This window comes from Emydura macquarii, unplaced genomic scaffold (genome assembly GCF_026122565.2).
Source record: "Emydura macquarii macquarii isolate MOO-44397 ecotype Brisbane River unplaced genomic scaffold, CSIRO-AGI_Emac_v2 contig_1230, whole genome shotgun sequence".
Taxonomy (NCBI): Eukaryota; Metazoa; Chordata; order Testudines; family Chelidae; genus Emydura; species Emydura macquarii.
Window position 1 is genome coordinate 14,341,085 of NW_027131367.1, and position 22,921 is coordinate 14,364,005.

General features: G+C 44.1%; 1 protein-coding gene across 2 annotated transcripts in view; it reads right to left on the minus strand.

The window, feature by feature from the left end:
- The window catches only part of PRPSAP1 (phosphoribosyl pyrophosphate synthetase associated protein 1), a 34,498-nt gene extending 15,631 nt beyond the window's left edge, over positions 1-18,867 (minus strand). The window contains exons 1-6 of one of the 2 annotated variants that reach the window (XM_067547603.1): positions 18,729-18,867; positions 17,222-17,333; positions 8,331-8,383; positions 6,218-6,284; positions 971-1,143; positions 378-493 (exon numbers count right to left, since the gene is read on the minus strand). In XM_067547603.1, the coding sequence (XP_067403704.1) occupies positions 378-493; positions 971-1,143; positions 6,218-6,284; positions 8,331-8,383; positions 17,222-17,304 (492 nt within the window). In that variant the 5' untranslated portion in view covers positions 17,305-17,333; positions 18,729-18,867. Of the gene's footprint in view, positions 1-377; positions 494-970; positions 1,144-6,217; positions 6,285-8,330; positions 8,384-17,221; positions 18,283-18,728 lie in introns of those variants that run through there. The other variant, XM_067547602.1, reaches the window with a different exon arrangement.
- Positions 18,868-22,921: the final 4,054 nt, after the last annotated feature.

The following is a 22,921-nucleotide window of genomic DNA, read 5'->3' on the forward strand; positions in this document are numbered from 1 at the left end:
AAGTTCAGCTATAATTTAGATCACCAAAACATCCACTCTGCATTGAGGGAAACAGCTTAATAGGATTTTAAAATGATTAAAGGCATGAGTAAGAAGATCATCTTAAATGACAATGACATTCATACTTCAGAGCTTGGCCTGATCTCCTGTTTGGATCAGAAAGTAGTTTCCAACCTGCTACAATATTGCACAATTTGGTCTATTTCACACTTTCCTGGAAAGCAATTGTTCTCTGTCAGACAGACTACAGGAACAGACTGACCATCAGTCTAGCCCAATAAACTCATTCCTGTGTAAGCAACCGAATGAAGAGTGCTATATCATGTCAGATACAGGTTAAATGCAAACTAGTATGAATAAAACAAGAGTAACCTTACTTCTTCCTGTATATACTGAAGCAAGAAAGGGGATGCCCTTAAGTTGTCTACTGGAAAGCTGAAGAAGCCTTGTATTTCCTTTTGATGAAGATCCATAGTGATAATGTGTGTTAAACCTAAACACAAGAAAAAAAAAAAAAAAAAAGAGTGACTCACCTAATAGCCTCTCCTATCCTCTGATACAATTTCTGGAATGTATTATCTTGGTGTGTCCAAATGTCATGGTCTCTAAATTAGCCTATGCCTATATATTTTATGTCACATTTTAACAGATGTATAAGCTGGTAGAAGAAAAGGCTTTGAAGCGAGTACTGACAACCAGCCACACTATTATAAAAACACAGCACCAGAGAGCATAGTATAGCTCAACACAGCATTTCTAATCAGATATTTCTGGATCATCCACAGATACAATTGTAAAAGACAGCTGAACAAGTGTCAGTTCCCCCAAGGTGGGCCAAGGACTTGGGACTTGTGCCTAAGGGTGGGGGGATGGGGAGGTAGGGAAGGGCAGTTGATTCCTAGGGGTGCATGGTAGTTGAACAAGTTATGGAGGCTAAAATTCTTGCTGCCTCCTTGCATGACACACTCACCTGCTTTGGCCAGCATAGAAGCCAGCAGTTTGCAGACTATGGAGCCCCTCTTCCTCATTTTGCTTTGTTTGCTATAGGGGAAGTAAGGGATGACCCCAATAATATTCCTGGCGCAGGAAGTCTTCAGCGCATAAGCCATTATCAACAATTCCATTACAGCAGTGTTCACATCTCTAAGAGAGGTTTGAAAACCATTCCAAATATTAGTGTAGCAGAATTCTGATAACAATTCCCTCCCACAGTCTCTAGCTTATTTACCTAGTGTTTAAAAGTAATTGGCTTTGAGCTTCTTTTAGATAAAGCATCAATCTTTGCTGCTATGAGTGTCATATGGGATTTGATAAAGTTAAACAGGCTTGCTTGTAGTTTATAGCTTCGGTAGCTACTGAACTACCAAAAGGCAAACTGACAGCTACCACTCCCCACACTTAACTCTTACCCCTTCCTTTCTCTTGTTTACAACCTTCCACACCTTTTACTGGTCAGGTTGTCAGCTATAGAGAAAATGGGGTTCTGCTTCTGTAGCATTTGCTGAGTGAAATCTACTTAAAACCATAGACCTTTCAATCAACTTTAACAACAGATCAAGCTCTTTTATGCAGAAGTTTGTTACTATTTATGCTATGGAACTTAGTGGCACTATAATTCAATACTCCAAAATGAGGGAATTTGTTCAACATGTGGCAATTGGTTTTACATGGAAACAAAGTATCTTAGATCAACATACCCTGCTGCAACTTTGTCTGCAAGGAAGAGTTTCTTCCAGAAAGTATCAAAGTGATATCTTTCTCCAATACTGAATTAATCTCTATGGTAGTATTTTGTTTTGCTTATTGTTAGAAGTAAAAATGTAAATGAGCTTTTTTTGTGAGAAACTGGAAGCTCTGAAGGCCCAAACTGGAAGCTCTGAAGGCCCAAACTGCATCAGAGAACCATGATAAGGATTTTGGGTCTTCTGGCTAGAGCAATGTTTATAGATCCCATGACCCAGTGCCTCTTGAGACTGACACCCTGAAAGAACAGAGATTAGGTCTTAGGCCACAAGACCAAATGTTCTATTCTATCCTGGCAATAAGCTTTGACTCAGCTATTCAGGACTGAAAGACAATTTAGAGCCTTGTGGAGAATATATGCATGAGGGATGGCAAAATCCAATAATATCCTCAGAACAAAAACATCCTCGCCCGTGCTATTATACCAGCTAACCTGGGCAAAATTCTCAAATTATAAATCAGTCCTACAATAAGTACCAATCCACACCGATAAGTCAATGTAACCCCATGTACGCCTGCTTTTGTGATGGACAGCACAGTTGTGTAGTCATTTGGTGCCAGAGCCAAAACAAATAGAGCTAAATGAGCCAGACGTCTAGGCTCAGACTTTAATGTCAGAAGAGACCATCTTAATCATCTAGTATAACCTCCTGTACATTGTAGCTATGCTGGAGAAAAGGAATGAATATCATGGCATAACGTCAACTCAGACTCCAATGAAGTTCTGTTTTCCACAAGTACAATGCAGCTCCTTAGAAGCCACTGCAGGCATCTCAAGCTACTAATTACTGCCCTTCATCCAGTCACAGCATTCTGACCACACTGGGTTCTACTTTCTCCCTGAACAACAGGGTAACGTCCCTGAGAGCTCGGAGACCAAGAGTTATCAAAGTGACATTCCATTCAACTTCCGATTTGTTTCTTGCTTGTCAAGTGTTACACAACTAGCTAGTCCCATTCCTCTATCTTCATTATTTCCCCTGTTCTCTGGAAATGAACCTCTATCTATCTGTGTTTCTTCGTGAACATTCTGAGTGTTTGTTAGCCTGCTGGCTCCATCAGCCTGCATACACAATGGTATTTACACACAAGAAAGCTTTGTTTGCGATGAAACTCCCAGCCAAGAATTATATAAAACAACTCCCTGCCTCTCAGGAAGGAAAACTAACAAAGAACCATTTATTTCCTTCAGTGGCATAGCCATGGCAGTGGGGCCAGGTGGTGAGAGAAAGATGCTACTATCAGTGTTACATTTTTGGCTTTAAAAAAAACTGTTTAAAGGTCACGTTGGAACTTTTTGTTTTATATCACCTTTTCTTGAATTATACTTTTACATCACAAAAAAAAAAAAAAAAAAAACCACAGATGAGGGTTGAGTATCACTGATTTTAAAGGCTTCCACAACAGCAGCTATGTTCTCCTTTTCAAGAAACCAACTCACATGACAACCATAATAGAAGAGAAACTACAGTGGTGAGTGCATAATTTAGCAGATTGCATAAAAGCGATAAACTAGTTTACATGGTTTGTCACCTTTTTATGTCTGTCCCATCCCTCCTTTCTGGAGGAAGTACTGCACTACTACTCATTCCCCAAGGGCCTGCACCAAAGTTGTTCTACAAACTATATTACGCCAGAATTGTTTGATTATTACCCTGAATCATATCTACACACAACTCTCACACCTTAGTCTACTTACCCGTTCCTGAATGGCCTCTCTGCAGCTATAAACAGTTTCTCTGTCTACAGTGTCTTATCTCTCATCCTTATTCCTGCAATCTGGAGCCTTTGCAATTTTCCAACCTTTCCTTGTGAAATTCACAGAGACTTTTTTATTCTAGTGCTTTGTGATGGGGTGTCCACCCCACACAAAGCCTGAAGAGGTTAAACTGGGCCAATTAACTGCAGAGGCTGCACCTGGAGGAGGAGCCAGGAAGCAATTAGGATTAATTAAAGAGGAAGTTCAGCAGGAGGGAAACAGAAGGACCTGTATAAAACTCAATAGCTGAGAGTAAAAGGGGGATGCAGAGAGAGGGTGCAGTCATTCCGAGGGCAAGAGAAGGCAAGGCAGGAAGCAACGTAGGGATACAGCAGTAAGGTTTAGGATTGTGCAGACCTTGACTGCTTGTTGCAGAGTCACTGGGCTGGAACCCAGTGTAGATGGTGGGCCTGGCTTCCCCTGCCAGCCACTGGGGAAGTGGCACCATTAAGGGGCTATGAAAGAGAAGATTGCCTGGGACAGTGGGTCTAAAGAGACTTTGAGAACACAATCCACCTTGGAAGGGAAAACTACAGGGACCTAGCCAGCAGGCCAAGCCAAGAAGCAGGAGCAGCTGAGCCCCGAAAACACAAGTCACAGAGTGATAGAGTGAGCTAATCCCCAGATGCTGCCAGAAGGTGCTCCAGCAGCAAGTAGAGCACCCTGTGACATGGTTAAACAACTGGCTCAACAGAACAGAGAAGCTACTATGCAACATCTATTAACACTCCTGGAGACAGGCAGCTTATTCTATTCGCACCCCACTACCGCCCCCTTAGCTTCTGGTATCTCAATTTACCACCTACTCTTCCATCTTTACTACATATTATGATTCCATAGTATTTGAAAATCTTTTAATATAAAGTTTTGTGCTGCTGAAACATCTGTCAAGAGGGGAAGTTGCAAAACAATAATCCATATGCTTCCTCTCCTCACACTCCTGATTGACAGACTTAAAATCTACTGCAGAATGGAGACAACCTTCGGCATGTCCTCTCTAAGCAAGAGCAGTGGGCAGTGAAACACACATGGGGCTGAAGAATAAAGATCCTTGTCTGCATCACAGTGGCTGCTTATTTGGAGGACAAGCCCTTTCAACACTCATTCAAAGATAAAAGAGCAGAGATTTCTTCAATAGAAATGATCAAGTCAGGTCTGGTAAAAGACAAAAGTCTTGACAAGCTGACAACAATTAGTGAGACACTTGTGCTTTCTCCTAAGTTTACTGCCTGCCCAAGTTCTGATTTATCATTTCTCTGCCTAAAATATCCCATCTGTATCAGATTTACAATATCTTTACTACAGCATATTTGAGAGCTATCTAATTATGTATTTTTAACAGCACAGCAGCATTTGCCTCAAACATCCCATTCTATTAGCAGGTTTTGATCCTGCTGGGAAAAAATAGTGGGTTCTGTTAATTAATCGGGACTCATTTCCTCACCCGGAGGTAAGTGATGAGAGAGTGGCTTCTCCGGGAATAGTTGATTTAGGGTATGGGCTGAATAGTTTTGAGAAAGGAACCCTAAGAGCAGCCAACCCTGGGCAAAAGATTCAAGCTGATCTTATATTGTCACTGATGTTTTTGTTAATAAAGCCAAGCCTTTCGAAGGGGATGAGTTTGGATTTGTTTAGTACACGGATTGTAGTTCACAGAGCAGATTGGAAAAGGCTTCTGTTCATAGGATGTGCCATCATTGACTTGTTCCTGAGTGCTGGTGAGCTGTGCAATAACAACGGAATGTGCAACTTGGGGACAGAGCCCTGAAAGCACATGAGTTTTTTTACTTTGCTAGCCAGTACCATGCAATATTCACCCCTGGCAATTTTGCACCTTTAAGAATAGTATGAGACCTAGCCGCAACTACATTTTTTTATAATATTTGTATACGGATAACTCCAGCACTGATTTTCAACTTGGCAAGAAACCAGCAGAATCACTGCATATCTTCAAACTCAGCTCTTTGTCTTCCCAGACACTTCATCTAACCACCTATTCTACCAGTCAAGCAAGATTCTCAGGGTGGTGGATGGTTTTCTAAGCCCATCATGACTTTCAGTGTTTCTTTGCCTTCCTAACCCAAAGCCAGTACAGCCCAAACTAGAGAACAAGTAGACCCACCAGAGGAGGAATGCCCCAGGGTCTAGCTAAGAGCCAGAATGGAATGGTACAATGCTGTAGACACACAGAAAGCAGTCAGGGCTTCAGCATGAATTCTGTTTCATACCATTACAATCAAAGAAAAGGAGAAAGTAATTCAACCTATAATGAAAGCAACAGCTCCTGTGGCTGCTAGCTCTGTTGCTTGGTAATTGGAAGGCAGAGGAAATTACACATCCTGAAATGGAAGTGCCAATCAAAATCACTGAGCAACAGAATCTGCAAGGACAACATAGCACAGTACAGAGAAGTTTTCATTTATAGCCATCGATTTTATTTGTTGTTGCTTAAAGTGGCACAGACAAGCCATCTGATGAAACGTTTCTAAACTGACTGTGGTGCAATCAGCTGATCCACTGGGAATACTGACAGCTAAATGCACCCCTCCCAACAGAAATGGACATCAAGGCAGCAGCACTGATAAAAACACACTGTTACAGTGGCAAGTAGAGCGGAAACCTCAGAACAAATATACTGAGCTGGAAATGTAAAGCTCACTCCAGAGGACAGGGTCCTCATTATCACAGATTTAAATTAAGTCATAAAGTACATACCTGGGTATTGTCTGTATAATGAAGATATCTTGACCCCGGACAGATTCTTTTATTTCAACTCTTGTTTCTGAAGACAGAAAAAATAGTCAGCCCTAAGCTACTGCTTGGGAATAAAGCAGCTAATGCAGCACATTAATAGCAGCTTTTTCCAGCAGGTCAGGAATAAGGGCCAGATACAGCAATGGACTTTTAAAATCCACCCAACCTTCCCAGAGAAAATGTACATATCAGATCATAAACAACCAAGCCAGCTGGATTTTGCAGAAGGCTGCTCTCAGGAACCAAGGAGTTTGCATGATGTAGCAATGAGATATTTGTAGTTATGATGGGATTTACTAAAGGAAGAATTAGGCTGAACTGCAATAACCTTACATGGAGTGGGGGGAAAGAGAAATACTCAACTCCTACAGGTGGTTTCACCTGCAAAGGAGTAAAGCTGTGTGGAGGTTTTCTATTTCCTTTCTCCTGTTGATGATAGCTGTCAGTGCCACACTAAGAGAACAAAAATATCAAACATGCCTATAGCATTTTCTGAACAGGGAAATAAGCCCTTCTATATCTTAGGACGAGGTAAGCTCGATGCTTACTGGCTAGTACAGAATAACATCTAGTGCAGAGTTCAAAGTGGGACTGTATCTTTTTTGTTTGCTTTTGAAAGCAGACACTCTCCCCCACCCTGCCCCCGTCAGAGAGAAACAGTTTCAGGTCAGGAATCAAAGTCTCCATATCTCTCCCTGCTGCTTAAACTGCAAGTTACAATAAGCCAACTAGTGAACCAGCTCTGCAACCCATAACAAGAAAATTAGGGCATGAAGACTTTTCAACCATTAATTTTCCATACATTCATGATAAAACAAGAGGATAAGTTGGTGTGAAGGAGAGAGAAAGAGGGGGCATGTTTAGCAGGTTGTGAAATTCAAAGTCCAATTATTTGGGTAATCATGACAACTTAAAGGCATTTACTTGAAAGATTAATGATTTGTAGTGCAGTGATGAAGGCTGAATTGGTACTCTGAAGCAAATGCGCCAATGTAAAGGTTATATCATGGTAAACTCCAAAGGCAGCAAGCATGAGCCAAGATGAATGCTCATGCAGAAAGATTCAATCAATTACCATCAATTAGAATGGAAGCCTACACAGATTTAAGAGCAAAACCTGAAAGCAAAAGGAGTAACTCTATGCTGCTCTATAACTGTACAAGGGCAACAACTAAAATCCCAACAGCTTAGAACATCCATATTTTGACTGCTCAGGGCTGAATCAACACCCAGAGATAACCTCTTCTTGAGGCTCTTCAATGCAAAGCTGGATGAACGTTCCTCACTGTTGTGACAAATAAGCAAGCCAACAGAGACACTGTAAGGTCTTACTGGTGACATATAAACACTTAATTGTCCTAGAACAGGAGGTACTTATAACACTGTACATCATTCTACGTACCACAAGGCAACAGAGGTCAACTGGGTGGTCTCTGCTCCATTGCAAGAGTCAATCTGGTTTGGGCCAGGTTCTCTCACAGATGGGGAATTCTTCAGATGGGATCCTTTTTGTAACTGTCCATCAGAGTCCGTCTCCAGTTTTTAAACTCACTGTTTAGACTTCCACTTCAATCATTCCTCCTGTTTCTACTTATTCCTCTCTTCAAATGGCAGTGGAGGATTTAAATGCTGAATTGCAGCAAGACCACTCGGCTCTGTTTTTGGCTAATAAGCGCATTTATTTCAACAAAGCACTCAGATGTCTGAAGACGGTGCCCAAATACATTTAAATAAGAGAGAAAGCTGAACTTCTAGGGCACTCTTTATTCAGTAACTCTTTGAATATGCATTCTGTCTAAACTGACAGGACAACACTGGTAGAAATATCATCCAGCCTTTTATGGATGAGGAAACTGAGGCACAGACCAATTAATTGGCTTGCCTGAGCTCATACGGGAAGTTTAGCAGAGTCAGGAATAGGACTGATCAACTTAGAAACACAAGATCATCTTTCCTATAATGTTTCTCTGTTACCTGCTTCCTTATTACACAACTCTGGTCAGCAGATTTACCACTAGTAAATTTCCAAATTTAATAGTGAGACAGGCTTGCAAGCACAATAACACTGACTCACCTCCATTGGTTTCCTGGTACACCACAGATTTTCCCAACTCAGCACCAAGACGCCTGATGAAAAAGAGGGAGCAGAGGATTAAAAATAGATTAAATTAGTTTGTTTTCTAAAGCAGTGGTTCTCAACCACGGATACGTGTACCCATGGGGGTAGGCAAAGGTCTTCCAGGGGATACATCAATTCATCTAGATATTTGCCTAGTTTTACATCAGGCTACATAAAAAGCACTAGCGAAGTCAGTACAAACTAAAATTTCATACCGACAAAATGAGAAAGTAAGCAATTTTTCAGTAATGTGCTGTGACACCTTTGTATTTTTACGTCTGATTTTGTAAGTAAGTAGTTTTAAAGTAAGGTGAAACTTAGGGTACGCAGACAAATCAGACTCGTGAAAGGGGTACAGTAGTCTGGAAAGGTTGAGAACCACTGTTCTAAAGCATTGGTGTTCTGAAGCATTAAATACCTCACCATATGAAGTCTAGCCTTATGTACAAGGTTAATATTCTGTCAGGGTATTTTTTAGTAAAAGTCACAGACAGGTTGCAGGCAATAAACAAAAATTCACGGAAGCCTGCAACCTATCCCTGACTTTTACTAAAAATAATCCGGAGGGGAGGGGGGGCTATGCAAAGAGTGCTGCCAGAGCTTGCAGCTGCTCCAGCCCCACCACCATAAAGATTCTTTTTAACAAGCTTCTTAGGTCTAGGTCTACACTGCAATAAAAGACTTGCAGCTGGGCCAGGATTAGCTGCCCCAGGCTAGTGGGACTCTGGTTGTGGGGCTAGAAAACTGGACCATAGATGTTCAGGCTTGGGCTACAGCCCAGGCCCTGGGACCCTCTCCCTCACAGGGTCTTAGAGCCTAGACTCCAGCTTGAACCCAAATGTCTACACTGCAATTTTACAGCCTCACAGCCCAAGGCAGCTGACCCAGGCCAGCAGCGCCTATGCGGCAGGTCTTTTATTGCAGTACATCTGTACCCTTAAAGGACTCCATTGTTTTATGAAGTAGGTTTCATTACACACAAAATGTATTTAAATATTTCCAGATTAATTTGCTGTATTTAAAATGTAACTGTACCAAAAGATAATTTGTTTGAAAAGACATATGGTTTCAGGTGTAATTCACCTAGAAAGCTCAGCTAAGATCTCTCAATGACATACAGATTCTGTATTCTAGACAAGTGTTCGTTTCAGCTCAGTTGATGCACAAGGTAGTTAGATTGAGCCCTGATTATTCATGGCCTTTTTAGGCTTCTCAGTGAAAAGGATTATTCACTGAATCATGGCTTGTAGTTTTGTGCCTAGTAAATACATTACTTTAACACAGTTTTGCTGTTAGTATCATGGATATTTACACACTGTATTATTTATGTGGGCACATGCATAAATACTGCAGTTAGGAAACAAACCTTAAAATAAAGCTTATTTTAGAGAGAACATAATTATCCTCATGCTTGCGTCATAAACCTATTATAGCCACACTTTTTGTAGCCACTGGCATACAGCCAGAAAAGATTCCATAATTAACAACCTCATCCTACCAGCTAAGATGGTGAAGACATTCACTTATAAGGTGCTCAAGTATCTAAAAATGGCAGAGTCTGCAAAAGGTCACGTACTGAAAAGGAGCTGGTGGCTAGAATTCTGGGGTTCTCTCTTCCACTGCGGGAGTCATTTGGATTTTGACGTGCCACGTGCATTGGGCACAAGGGAGTTCTGTTTACGGTCTCATTTGAAGGACAACACTAGATGGTACACAGAACTCTCATTTTCTACCACTCTGTGGTATTATTAAAGGGTAGGACAGGAAGGTGAATGTACCACTATTTGTCCAGTTTTTACTACCACCTGGGGTCCATACAGATTGCTATTATATTGCTTTTCAACCACACACTGAATATATAAAGCAAAATATCCTAATCCCTGTTTTACAGATTAGGAAACCAAGGCAGGGAATTTAAGTAACTTTCCCACTGCACTCTTAGTACTTGTCCACTGAAGAAGCCGGAACAGAATCTAGAGATGAATCCCAGTCCCGTGCTGTAACCAGTGGGGCATGCTAACTGCTGAACAGTGCAGGCAGACAAGACAAGACTCGGAGCTGAAGGGACACAGCAGCCTGCAGACATCTAGCAAAATCTGTCACCAAAAACAAGATGGCTCCCTTTTAAGTATCTCTGCTTCAAACTAAAGCGGGCAGCTTGCTATGCACAGCCAAGGTCTGATAAACCTGAACTGAGAGCTGTTAGACTTGCATTTGCTGTGACAGAGCCTTTCAGCTGAAAGACCTGGGGAGCATTAGCTTTCATTTTGTAGCCTAATGGGATTTTGCAGCCCTCCTGACAAAGCCAGAAACTTAAAGCCATGGAAGTTTGGCCTAAATGCCTCAGAGATTCGAATTAAAACAATTTAGAGACCCACAAAAATCAAAGCATTGGAAAAAGCTGTCTAAAAATGCAAGCTTTTTCCTCCATAAGTGCACAGAAACGCACACAACAATTTTTTGGAGATACATGCATTCTGATTTCGTGAACAGGCAATTTATTCCGCTTTCTCCATTTGGAAAAGATGTTCTGCTAAAGAGACTGTCACCCAGACACTTGCAGCCAACCACTGATCCAAGGACAGTAAGCAATCTAAGCATACAGGAAGCCTTTAAAATAGACTAGCTGTAAAGATCTTAGCAAAATGCCATTTGAAAAGTGGCAGGTTCAACACTGCATAGTGTAAGATAAATAAAGAGAAGGTTTGCAATGCTTTGAGAGGTTGCACTGGCAAGTGCCCAGTTACGCAGAGCAGGAAACAAGATCCTGATGCTTCAGAATTAATAGAGTAGATTATACAAGCTAGGTTCTATGCTGCTTAAATAAAAGGCAGGTTAGTCCCCTGAACAAGGGCGGGCCAGAGAGTCAGCTTTCAGTTTAACTGAACTAGTGCAGCTTGGATTTAGATAACAGGACAAGAGAAAGTGAAAGTATTGAGAACACACTTGTGGATACTGGGATGACGTCATCAGCCCACAAACCCTAAAATCTGCTCTAAGCATTGAGCGCTGGGAAACACTGGAGGAGGCAAGAGTTGCATTTCCAAGTTCTCTCTTTTTTTTTTTTTTTTTTTTTTTTAAAAACACATGGAATTTTATTTGTTACAGCTTTTTTCCCCCAATAGTTAAGACACCTGAGTTGTACTGATTGCCCACCAACTAATGGTCTCATAAAATCCAAGCAGTTCAGACAGATTCAGGCTTTTATTACTTAAATTAGCTGATATAAAGTACTCTAAATGGGTTTAAGTGTTTCTACACAAAGGAGCTAAAAAAAATCAGTTTCTGAACATTTGTTGATAAAACCTCAATTTTCACCTTGCCCTTTCTTTCTAAATTAGGCTGAAGATATTTTAAACTAACAGCATGATGGGCTCCTGTCCCCACATCTCCTACAACCTGTCATTTTTATTTGTTGTGTCCTATTTACAATTCAGATTTTAAACTCTTTCAGGCAGGGGTCGTGTCTGTCTTCTGTGAAGCACCTCGCACCATTTTGTGCCCTATAAAACAGTAACGCCTAAGACAAAACAATACAGCTCCTGCCTGATGGCACTTTATCTATATGGCCGGCAAAATATAGATGCTTACCACCCCGAAGGACCAGCAACTGGTTAGTTTGGGAGTTTTCTTCATTTTTTATAATTAGGTGCACAAAGACTCTTCACACAGATGAGTTAGTATGGGAGAATTACACCTACTGCATTTGCTTCTTCCACTCTGAGACAGATCTTAGATGCAGTTGCAAAATTATCTCTACATAATTTACAGTCAAGCCTCAATGATTTAACACTGACATTAAACAGAAAATGCTGTTTATTTTTGTAGTTGAAACCTCCCAATCTGGATATAATTTCATCCTGGCATTGACCTCTTGGTGACAACACCCTTCCTTAGCCTCTACTCTGTGAAAAACACTTAGAAAAGCAAGTTTGTTCAAAACTGCCTGAAGTGCTACGGATTGTAGACCATGCTTGGACTGACTGAATGGGAGTGACTGTGACTTGGATAGCAGAGGGCAAAGAAATCCATAACCTGAGTAGGAGCTGCCTCCTCTAAAACTGAACTTTTAAATACAGTCTACAGTTAGCCATGCTTTCTAGTGCAACAGCAACCCTGCCTCAAGTCTAGTCTGATTTCTCTTGATTCTGAATGGATGAAAGGGGAAGGACAACTAGTAAATACTTTTCCCCACTGTACACACAGTGATTGGGTTTCATGTGATTAGCTCAAATATCTGAGTAAGTCCTCGTATCTCAAGGATACAAACCTGGCTTTTCCCCCTCACATAACAGATTTAAGAAGTGATCCAGAAAGAAGCTAAGCACCTGCAATTTCCACTCAAATCATCAGAAGCTGCTGGTGCTCAGCACCTCTCAGGATGAAGCCTTTTGGGGGCATCATTTGTTCTAGTGAGGATGACAGCCAACAGTTGAACCATTAGCATATGTTATGCAGATTCTCCCTTGCCCTTTCCAGTCTATTACTCATGAGTGAAGTTCCCCTAACCTGAGAGCAAGCAAGCCTAGAGACATTAAGCAAAATAAATTCCTGTTTGGTAAGGCTACTAACTCCATCCAAATAATCCAGAAACTCCTACTCAGTGTGCCCCAAAATTGTATACTCCAGGCTGTTAAGTGACAACATTCCAGCAAAGAACAATGCTGCACTAATTTTACATTCTTTCCTCACACTGCCTGCCATCCTGCAGTTATCTGTTTACCTCCTTTTGTCCAGGGCTTCAATGTAGTTTTATTCTCCAAAGTTTGGTAGCTTCCTGCAGTGAGTCTTCGTGCTCTAGCATGAAGGAGAGTGGGCACTGTTCCCAATTCCTTCTACTCCTCCCGCCCCAGACAGAGACAGAAGGAACACAGAGGACAGGGAGTGGGAAACCAAAAGCGCTGTGGGTCTGTATTCTGAATCCCCCACATCCTCCATGCTTTTACTCTTGTCTTCGCCAAGAGATCCCAGCAAGAAGGGCTAGACACAGCTTTTTCCTGGAACCCAATAGTACTGCCTCCTTCTTCAGCAAGAGAGAGTTGCTCACTAGCTAGGAGCTCTTCTCTGGTTTAAAGGGGTTGTGTAGAGGGCTCACTATGATCACACTGAAAGATCAGAACTCCATTTTTAATCCTATACTTATTAGTCCGTTCTGTTTATGCTCACAATTTTCTTTCCATTTTTCGATACCCATCATTTTCCATACTTAAAGCCAAATAAATGCTTATATACACACACATCTGCAGTATGCAAAGGATTCATGGTAACACCTCGCTCTAGAACCCTGGCATGCTCGAGCATTTGGTAGGCATTAGCAGACTTCAACTCCTCCTGTAAAAACTAAGAGCGGTACATAGCACTTGTATCCTCTGCATGAAATACATTCTACAGTCAGAAATACGATCCAAGTGCATCTGTGGTGCTCCTATATTTAAATTGTTTTGTTGGCAGAGCAGATGTTACTACCTCTGAATGCAGTAACATCTACAGCTTCAATGGTCAAGGAACCATCTGTCTCTTGCAAAAATACTATTTTCCAAAGGAGGCTTATAATCAGGCTATAAGGGTCCTCCTAGCTACAATGTGACACGCAAGCCATCAGTCTGGGAAAGGGATTTAAAAAAACCAGTAAAATAAACCCCACAAGTTAATCTGAGATTCAGGAGAGTCTATGGGGTAGTGAGGGGTGGGGGAATGAAGTTGTATTGCTGTTCCTGAAGAGTGTCTTCGTTGTTTAAAAAGGAAGTTTTGCAAGGTATTAAGTCATTCATAATATAGTGTATGCGCATCTCTAGCAGGGTCAAACATAAGCCAACGAAAAGCTATGGAAATTCAAAGTGAAAGCTAAATCTGTCATTTACTCATCCATCATACATTAGTAATGTAGGTGTCAGTAGCAGAATATCTTATTCTAAATTTGCTAAGAGTGCATAAAGGGGGCGTTTGAACCTTATGTTAGTTTCATTCTTGGGATAATACAAAAGCCAGATGCTTAATATTTAGTCTTTTGACATACTCCTACCATTCTCTAAATTGCAAGAGAATAAAGTGAGAATACATGTGTATTAATCATATCTTAGTGGAAGAGATAAAATGGAGATCCTTATGTTAATATTTGCAGGTTAAGCACAGCTTAATTTGTAGACTGGGTACTGAATGTCCTCAAGCAGATTCAAGGGATATTTCACCATATTTCTAAAGTTCACTTACCTCCTGCTTTCAGCAGTTGCAATGTGCCGATTCCACACTCTTCCCAGCCCATCCCCTCCAACTTTAATTGCTGGCTCCGACTCAGTGCAATGACCCAGCATAATAATCAATTTTGCTGGGATCATCCTATGCACAAATGAACAGCAACAGAGCCCGCATATGGGGAGTACATTTAAGTAACTCTTTCCTAATATTGTGTATTGTTTTACAGTTCTTTTAAATCTTATTTTAAATGGTAACAGAAAAACCCCCACACAATATTAGATGACAGCCTCACCCTTATCAGCTTGCTCCAACCCTATTCAAAGGTGCGACTGACATCCCCAGCAGACTGCCTGCTGGGATATCATGAGTGGGAAGCTAGCAATCATGCATCTTTTGCAAACTGAAAAAACAAGGTAAATGTTACAAGTACACTGAAGTGATCCTGTGAACTACTGGTGGAAGTCAGTACACAACACTTGCAAATTGCCTTTGAAAATTATTACTTAACTTGTGCAGGTCTTTGCCATCGCTAACTGCTCTGAGTCTATTTCCTCGGAAGGTTACATATATGTTTTGGGATTGTCACTTTAAACAATGGATGCATAAAAGAATATTAATTTATACCACCAACAGCTCAACCTTTGTAATTTAATATAGTTAAGCTGAGGCACAAAAGGATGGGTGTTTTTTGTTTTTTTTTTTTTAAAAGGAAAACCTAACTTTAAAAAGTTTCTCTTATGAAGGAGGACAGCCAGCAGATCACTCCCTGGATTCTGTTAACCTTTATCAACAAAAGGTCACTGGAAGCCATCCAGTGGATTTTGATTAATTTTCTGGGGACAGCTGTGTTCCTATATGCAAGGATGAAGTTCCAGACATCTTTAAATCCTCACATCCATCTCTGCCTGATCAAAGAAGATAGAAAAGCCCCTGAAAGTGATTTTGATAAGCGTGTGTTACATACACAGCTATGCTTTCTGACTTTTGGAAGCCATAATCCCGCAAGGGGGAAAGGTCCTATATAATCCCCCACTACATCTTTCAACAGAATTGGAGTCATTTTAAAAAAAAAACAACCAAGCCCCAAGAACTTGTGAAGAAAGATCAGCCATTTACTATGCAAATACTGAAGTCTTCAAAAGTTGCTACCTCAGCCTACAGAAGCTGTTTGCAGAATACTGTGTTCAAGAGGTAGATTTTTAAGGTAAAAGAATAGGCCTGGGTGAAAGCCGGATCCATTTGTCGCACTAAAATGAAGTTTGTAAGGATAAAAAATATTCAGAATTTTTGTACTCAGAATTGTACAACTACGTGCTTGAGAATATTGGAAACCGTTTTGTGGAGAGAAAATTAAGCAGTTTGCCCTTTCCTTTTAAAAAGGTACTCTGTACCCGCAAATATACACAAGCCAACATCTCCTCCCATCCCTGGAACATCCTGGTCTTTATTAACAGGAAAGTATGTGCCACTGACCCCAAACAAACTACACATCCAGTTTAAAAGAGATTATTTGTGTTAAATACAGAACAAGGTTTATTTAACAAGCTACACAAGCCACTCAAGTAGGCAAGCTGTCATGTTTGTGTCAGTAATCCAAGTTCCCAACACACCTGCATTCAGCAACAACTCTGTTATATATCCCCTAGAGATAAGCTCTGGTGTACCAGCTGCCTCTGAGCATAAGTGAAGACACTCTTACTGAAAAACAAGTACAGGGTCCCTCCCTCTCCCCCCGGCCACCAATTCTGAATTTATTATGAATTACAAAATGGAACCTAAAGATAAGTGGAGAAGAGACCAAAAGCAATTTGATGATGGCATCTGCACACTGCTCAACTTTAAGCAGACACCGACTCCTTAGGTAAGGCCCTTTGACATCAAAAAACTCCTGTGCACTGTGTCCCATTTCAAGTCAATTTAACTTTAAAGTATTAAAGTTAAATGTAAAATATTGAAGTTACTTAAAATATTTCTCCACTAGATCAAGGTCAAATTCTGCCTAGAAAGTGGGCTTAAGGAACAAGCACACACCTGTCCTTAAACTTTTTTTTTTTTTTTTTTTTGGGTAGCACACATTGCCACCTCCTCCTCTCCTTGTAATAACTGGCCATAGCTGACTTTTTATTGGTATATACTTGTGTCACACTGGGTTTAGTAAAAAAAATAGTAATGAGCACAGAGCATGCTGCTCATTCTAGTAAATGCTGCAGCTTTCAAATAGCAAAATCATAATTATGCATCTGAAGAGAATTAAGCAGATATTTTTTTAAAATAGTCCCCCAAACCACTTAAACACACTGCTAATTTCAATTAAGTCTAAACAAAATTCTCAGTATCTCTGGGGTGATACTATATAGGAACCTGAAAGTGACATTAACTACAAGGAGTTAAACCAACTGTTCTACTTTCATTATTTAATCTGAATTAGATGTTAGCAGTGAACAGCCAGCATCAATAGGGAAAAGTAAATTAGATTTTAAAATGATCTCAGTGTTAATCACATAAGACAGTGTTAGTAACATAGTTAAGGAAGGGAATTTTTTGTAATATGATTTTTTAACAAGATACCCTTTTGAACTAATGTGAAAACAAGCCTCTCCCAACTAATGGCGAGCACTAGGGGAAAAAGAAAGCTGAAATAGGAGACTTACTCTGTGATCTTCTTTGCCAGCTCAGTGCAGGCTGCTGTGGAATTTGCCGAGAAGACCCGGTAGCCACTTCTGGCTGCATTCATTGCCAAGGAATCATGCAAACCCCTTGGAACTCGAAAGTGAGAAAAAACAGATTTATAAGGCAACAACAGCTTTCTTGGCATCCTTTTCTGCCTCTCCACCACGATCACCGCCCCTTAACGGGGTGGGAGGAGAGAAGACGAGCCTTCAGCAAGCCAGGATCTCCACAACCCACTGCTATTCCAACGCATAAAAGCAAGGAAAAAATAAAATAAAAAAGCAGCGGTTGCAGCAGGCTCTGATGGGACACCTGGCAGTCTCCAAAGGGAGTTCAAAAGGGACAAGCCAACCCACGGTTAACTCTTTGTCTACCACCCCTAAAACACACCACCTGTGGAAGAAGAAATAATTCCTCCCTTCAAGGGAGGAAACTCAACACGCCGGGGGAAGTCAAATACTTGGCCTTTAGCTTTTATTTTTGGTTGGGGGGATGTAGCTAGAAATCTATGGATCAAACAAGAAGGGGGTGGGGGGGAACCACAATAATCCTGGAAAGGGGCTGCAGGTTAGGAGTTTGCAAAGCAGCAGCTCCTGGGATTTTAAATCCAAGTTAGAGGGAAAGAGGAGATGCTGAGTGCCACTGGGGAAAGCGCAGAGAAAATGATGCAAGGGGGAAAGCTGCAGCAGGGGGGAACAGGAAGCAAGTTTAAACACAAGAAAGAAGGGCGGGGAGAGAGACTAGGAGAGTCTCAGGTAAGACAGCAGAGGGCCCCCCCAGAAAACAGAGCCTGGTCACCCCAAGCTGGAAGCCACAGGACCTGGGGGGGAGGGGAACACAGCCCACGGGAGGCACAAACACCCCCCGAAGGGGGCAGGAAAGAACAAGAGCCCCCCCCCAAGCTGAGAAAGGGGCAGAGAGTGGGCAGGCAGGCCGCCAGGCCCCGGGGCAGAGCGGGGCAACACGGCGAGGCACCGCTTAGGCCAAGAGGGGCGTGGGAAGGGGACAACAGTGAGGCGGCCCCTAGGCCGGGGGCAGGAGGGGGGGGGGGGCCTTTACTCCTAAGCGTAGGAAGGAGCGGGAGGGGCAAGAAAGCCCCTAGGCCGGGGGGGGGCAGTAAGGGGAGGGTGCTATAAGGAGCTGAGGGCAGTATGAGGGAGGGGGAGGGGCCCAGGCTAAGGGGGCAATGGGGGGGCAGTAAGGGAGGGAGCTAGGAGCTGAGGGCAGTATGGAGGAGGGGGGCTAGGCTAAGGGGGGCAATGGGGGGGCGGCCCCTAGGCCGGGCGGGGCAGTAAGGGAGGGAGCTAGGAGCTGAGGGCAGTATGGAGGAGGGGGGCTAGGCTAAGGAGGCTGCCGAGGGGAGTCCGGCGAGTGAGTCCCTTTAAGATCACGCTTTGAGGGTCCCCTCAGGCAGGTCCGACGCTGCTGCTGCTGCTGCTGCTGCTACCGCCACCCACCCGAGGATCATCACGTCCGCCCCCGACTCACTGCGCCCGCCCGCTCCGCTCCCCCTCAGCCCGAGCCAACGTGCTGGCACGATCACCGAGCTGCCAGGCTAGAGCGCCGCTCGGCGGCCATTTTCTAGGTAGACCTCCAGCCCAGTCCGTCCTCCTCCCCTTCCGCGCAGCCATCTTGAGTGCGGGCACGAAACTCACGATCGATACCGAGGCAGGTGGACATCTGTTATCCTCCACGTGGCCAGCACCTAAGGAGGGAATAAGATGGGGAGAACCCCGGGATGAGTTCTGCCCGCATGCGGCGCCGTTTATTTCCCCGCCCGGTGCTTATGGCTTCACTTCCCATATCCAAGATGGCCGCCGAGCTGGAGGCCCAACGGAAGGGAGGAAGCGGGCGCTCTTGCGAGCACGCTCACCGCGGCCTCTATGGTAGAGGGAGCGTACTGTGTCCCCCAGGGTGGGCGGAGCCGCCTGGGCTAGGGGCGTGGCCCTTTGCTGGTGCCCTGTCCTAGCCAGACCTGCCCTGCCCTAGGGATCCCCCTGGTCTCACTGTCCCTGGCTGGGGGCTGGCAGCTGACACTGCCAGCGGGAGGGACTGGCCTGAGACCCATCAAACTCATCACACCCCATGCCCCGACTTATCTAGCGTTGCCAGGTGGTGCCTTCCGCTCTTCCACAGCATCCACCCATGTTCAGCTACTCGCTACACTCAAACCTCTGGCAACCAGGACCTGCAAAGTTAAACCGGCCACGTCACCGCCAGGGCACAAACTGAACTCCCAGGAAGTGGCAGGGCCACTGAGAAAGGTTCTCTCCATCACGGTGCTCCCTCAGGGTGTTCGATCCAGTTGTCCTCACACTGCACTTGAAGTAGGGCAACGCTATCCCCCTTTTACAGATGGGGAATTGAGGCACAGAGAGACTAAAGTTATGTCTACACTGCACTTGTGGCTGGCCTGTGCCCGCTGACTCTGGCTTCTGGGACTCAGGCCATGGGGCTGTTTCACTGCAGTGTATACGTTTGGGCTTGGGCTGCAGCCTGAGCTCTGGGATCCTCCCACCTCGCAGGGTCCTAGAGCAACCACAGCTTGGACGTCTATTTGGCAATGAAACAGCCCCTTAGCCCAAGCAGCAGGGGTGTCTAATTGCAGTGCAGACATACCCTTAGTGCTTTGCCCAAAAATCACACACAAAGTCTATGCTACAGCAGGGAATTGAACCCAGGTCTCCCAATTCCAAAGCAAGGCCCCTAACCATTGGCCCTCCTTCCTCCCCAGGGTCACTAAGGGGGTTGCCATAATAAGCAGACATGATCATTGACTAAGCCATTGTTTGTCCAGTGTTCCAGAGATCTGAATTCCAGCACCTGCCTGCATGTGTTCCAACTGCCATTAGGTGGAAGGCTAAGTTGGAGCAGACTGGCCGAGTTGTTACAGTGAATGATGAGAGCTGTTCTTGCAGGGATTGCCATCAGTCTGGTGGCATAAAGGCTCCAGGGTTCAGTGACTGTGAGTAAGTGAAAGAAACGTCTCAGAAGAAATCCTCAGGGCGAGGGTGAAGGGGGTTGCCTGGTGAAGCAGTTGTGGGGTGAAATTGTTGAGAGATCAGGGGCATTTGTAAGGGGAGGGGAGATGCAGGTGGTTTCAGGTCCCTTCACCCTCCCACTCTGCAAATCTGTAGTGGTCTGTGTGGCGTAGACTCAGCATTTGCTATGCCTGCCCTAAACCCAAGTTTTGCTTCAGTAAAGAGAAGGGACTTTGTCCTACAATGCTCGGCTCTCTTCCCAGAATGGGCTGTAGCATGCGTAAGGGCAGAGTGTTAATATGGGTGTTACTGGCATAGTGGGGCACGGCTTGGTGAGGGCAGAGTCAAGGTTACATTGCCGGGCTGATGTGTACCTTAACTCTGTATTTCCTGATTTTCAGGGGTGTACATCTGTGTTACCTGAACTCTTCAGTGTCAGGGGTTTGAGTTTTGCTGAACTCAGTGGGGCCGAGGCCCCATCAGGCAGCCTTAACGCTGCCTTACAAAGTTCTGGGGCAGTTAATTTCCTTGGGGTTGTTTTGGTTTTTTGTTTCAGATAATTTCTCACCACCCTCATTGACCACAGACCCGCTGTCCCGCTCCACTGTCTCTGGCTCCTTGATAATGACTGAACTGGCCCCAGAAGGCATTGGATGCACGTTAGCGCTTTCACTGCCTCTGCCTTACCCCTTCACCTCCCATCTCTGTCTGGCCAGCACAGCTGGAGCCTTCCTTCCCAGCCCTCCTCCCTCATGAGACTGAGGAGGTGGGCAGAGACTGCAGGGACTTACATGGAATCAGTGGAGGTATGATTTGAAGAGGAACAAAAATTGGGGAATATAGATATGGGGAGGGGCTTGTAGAGGCACAGCTGAATCCCACCCTTTCCTCCCACACCACACAGCTTTGACACCTCCTTTCCGCCCCACACTGTCTTGCACTGCTCTGATGTCCCCTTTTTCTTTAGAAGCAGTAGCGTGGTTGGGACAGGGACAGGGACAGAGACCCGGCGTTCCTTCCTCTGAGCAAGGAGGAACTGTTGGGAGCTAGAGAAGGCAGGAATGAGGACATGTACAGGTAGCTCCATGTTCCCCCTCCTCTCCAAATAGGTTACTGCAGGAGGCATGCCCAACTCCCCCTCCTCCCTATGGCTTCTGCGCTATCAGCACTACTAAGTTCCCACTGAGCAAATGTCCCTTTGCTGAGGAAGCAGCAAAGGGCACTGACCTTATTTCTTTAAATCCTTTGCAGGTGACTTTAATTATGAGTCTCTGAGACTGTGGTAGCAAAAGAGTCTAGTAATTGCTCTTTACAAATCTCTCTCCAGCTTTCTCTGAATTTACCAGCCACCGTTGCTCTCACTCTCTGCCTCAGATAAATTAAGAACTCTTCACCCATTCAAGGTTAGGAATCGCCCATTCTTGACTCCTTCAACTCCACCCCTTTTTCCAAACTCTGAGAGAATAGCTAGGCTGTGCGATATGCCTGGCAGGTCAACAGACCCAGGCTCTGTCAAACTGAAAGTGAGGAGATGAGTTCCAGAGTTGAAGCTCGTCTCCACCCCTCTGACAACACCCTTGCATTTAAAGCCCGGGTCTGCCAGTTTGAGTGCTTCTGCTGCTGGGGTGTCACACAGGAGGCAAAGAGACAGATCATGGAGCTGGGGCCCTGGAGTACTATTTGCAGCTCTGCCAGTGACCTGCTGTGAGCTTGGGTTTACTGTTGGGCCTGCTGTGTGAGCTTCCTTTAAAACTCTTTGAGATCTACTGCTGAATAGCACCCTATGAAAGCGAGGTATTGTTATTGCCCAGGTAGATGTGCAGAAGTCATCCACATGGACTGATGAAAAGCAGTGTCAGAGCTAGTTGTTAATATTCACACCAGGAGAGAGTCGCTCCCACAGGAAGCTGGGTCTCACACCGTTTAGATATATACAAAACTCTCTTCTACACTGGAGTCTGTGCGGCTCTTTTTTCGCATGCTCATGCACACAGGATGCGGACCAGCAGCGAGGCTGTCCTGATGCATTTGCATATGTGGTCCCAGGAGAGCTGGTTCAGTTTGCAAGCCCAAAATAAAGAGTTCCGCCGCAGTCACGCCACATGTTTGTTTGTTGTGAAACTACATCAGGCCTCCGGTTTCACTCAGCTACAGGGAGTGAGTGCAAAGTCCATGTTAATTATTGCTATGTTAGTATGAATGAGAGCAGAGGGACCCCTGGGGAAGGTGATGTCTGAAACTGGTCACTGGCTGGCATTCAGAAGCCGAGGTGACTCTGCAAGGCTGGAAATAGCAAGATAATTTGTCCTGGCAAACAAAGTTGATCTGACTGAGCCAGTCTGGATGGTGAAGTCCTGCCACAAAGTGTCAGACTGGACCCCCAGGAAAGACTTCCCTATTGTTGATGGTTGTTTATTGTCCATAACGTGGTTGGTGCTATACAAGACACAAAGACCAACCCTTCTCCGAAGAGCTCAGCCATGTTGAGGGTTGTACCTAGTAGGGCTTTTGGGATCTTCCTTATACAGCAATGAGCTGATTGCTGTGGGCTTTGTGTGGAAGAAGTGGGTTTTTTAAATGAAACTGAGTGAAGAGTGGTCTTAGTGGCCTTGAACAGGGATGGTATTCCACCTCTGGGCTATCGCATGGTAAAATGCATGGAGATAGGAATGGGACCAGGGAAAGAGCAGGGATCCAGGA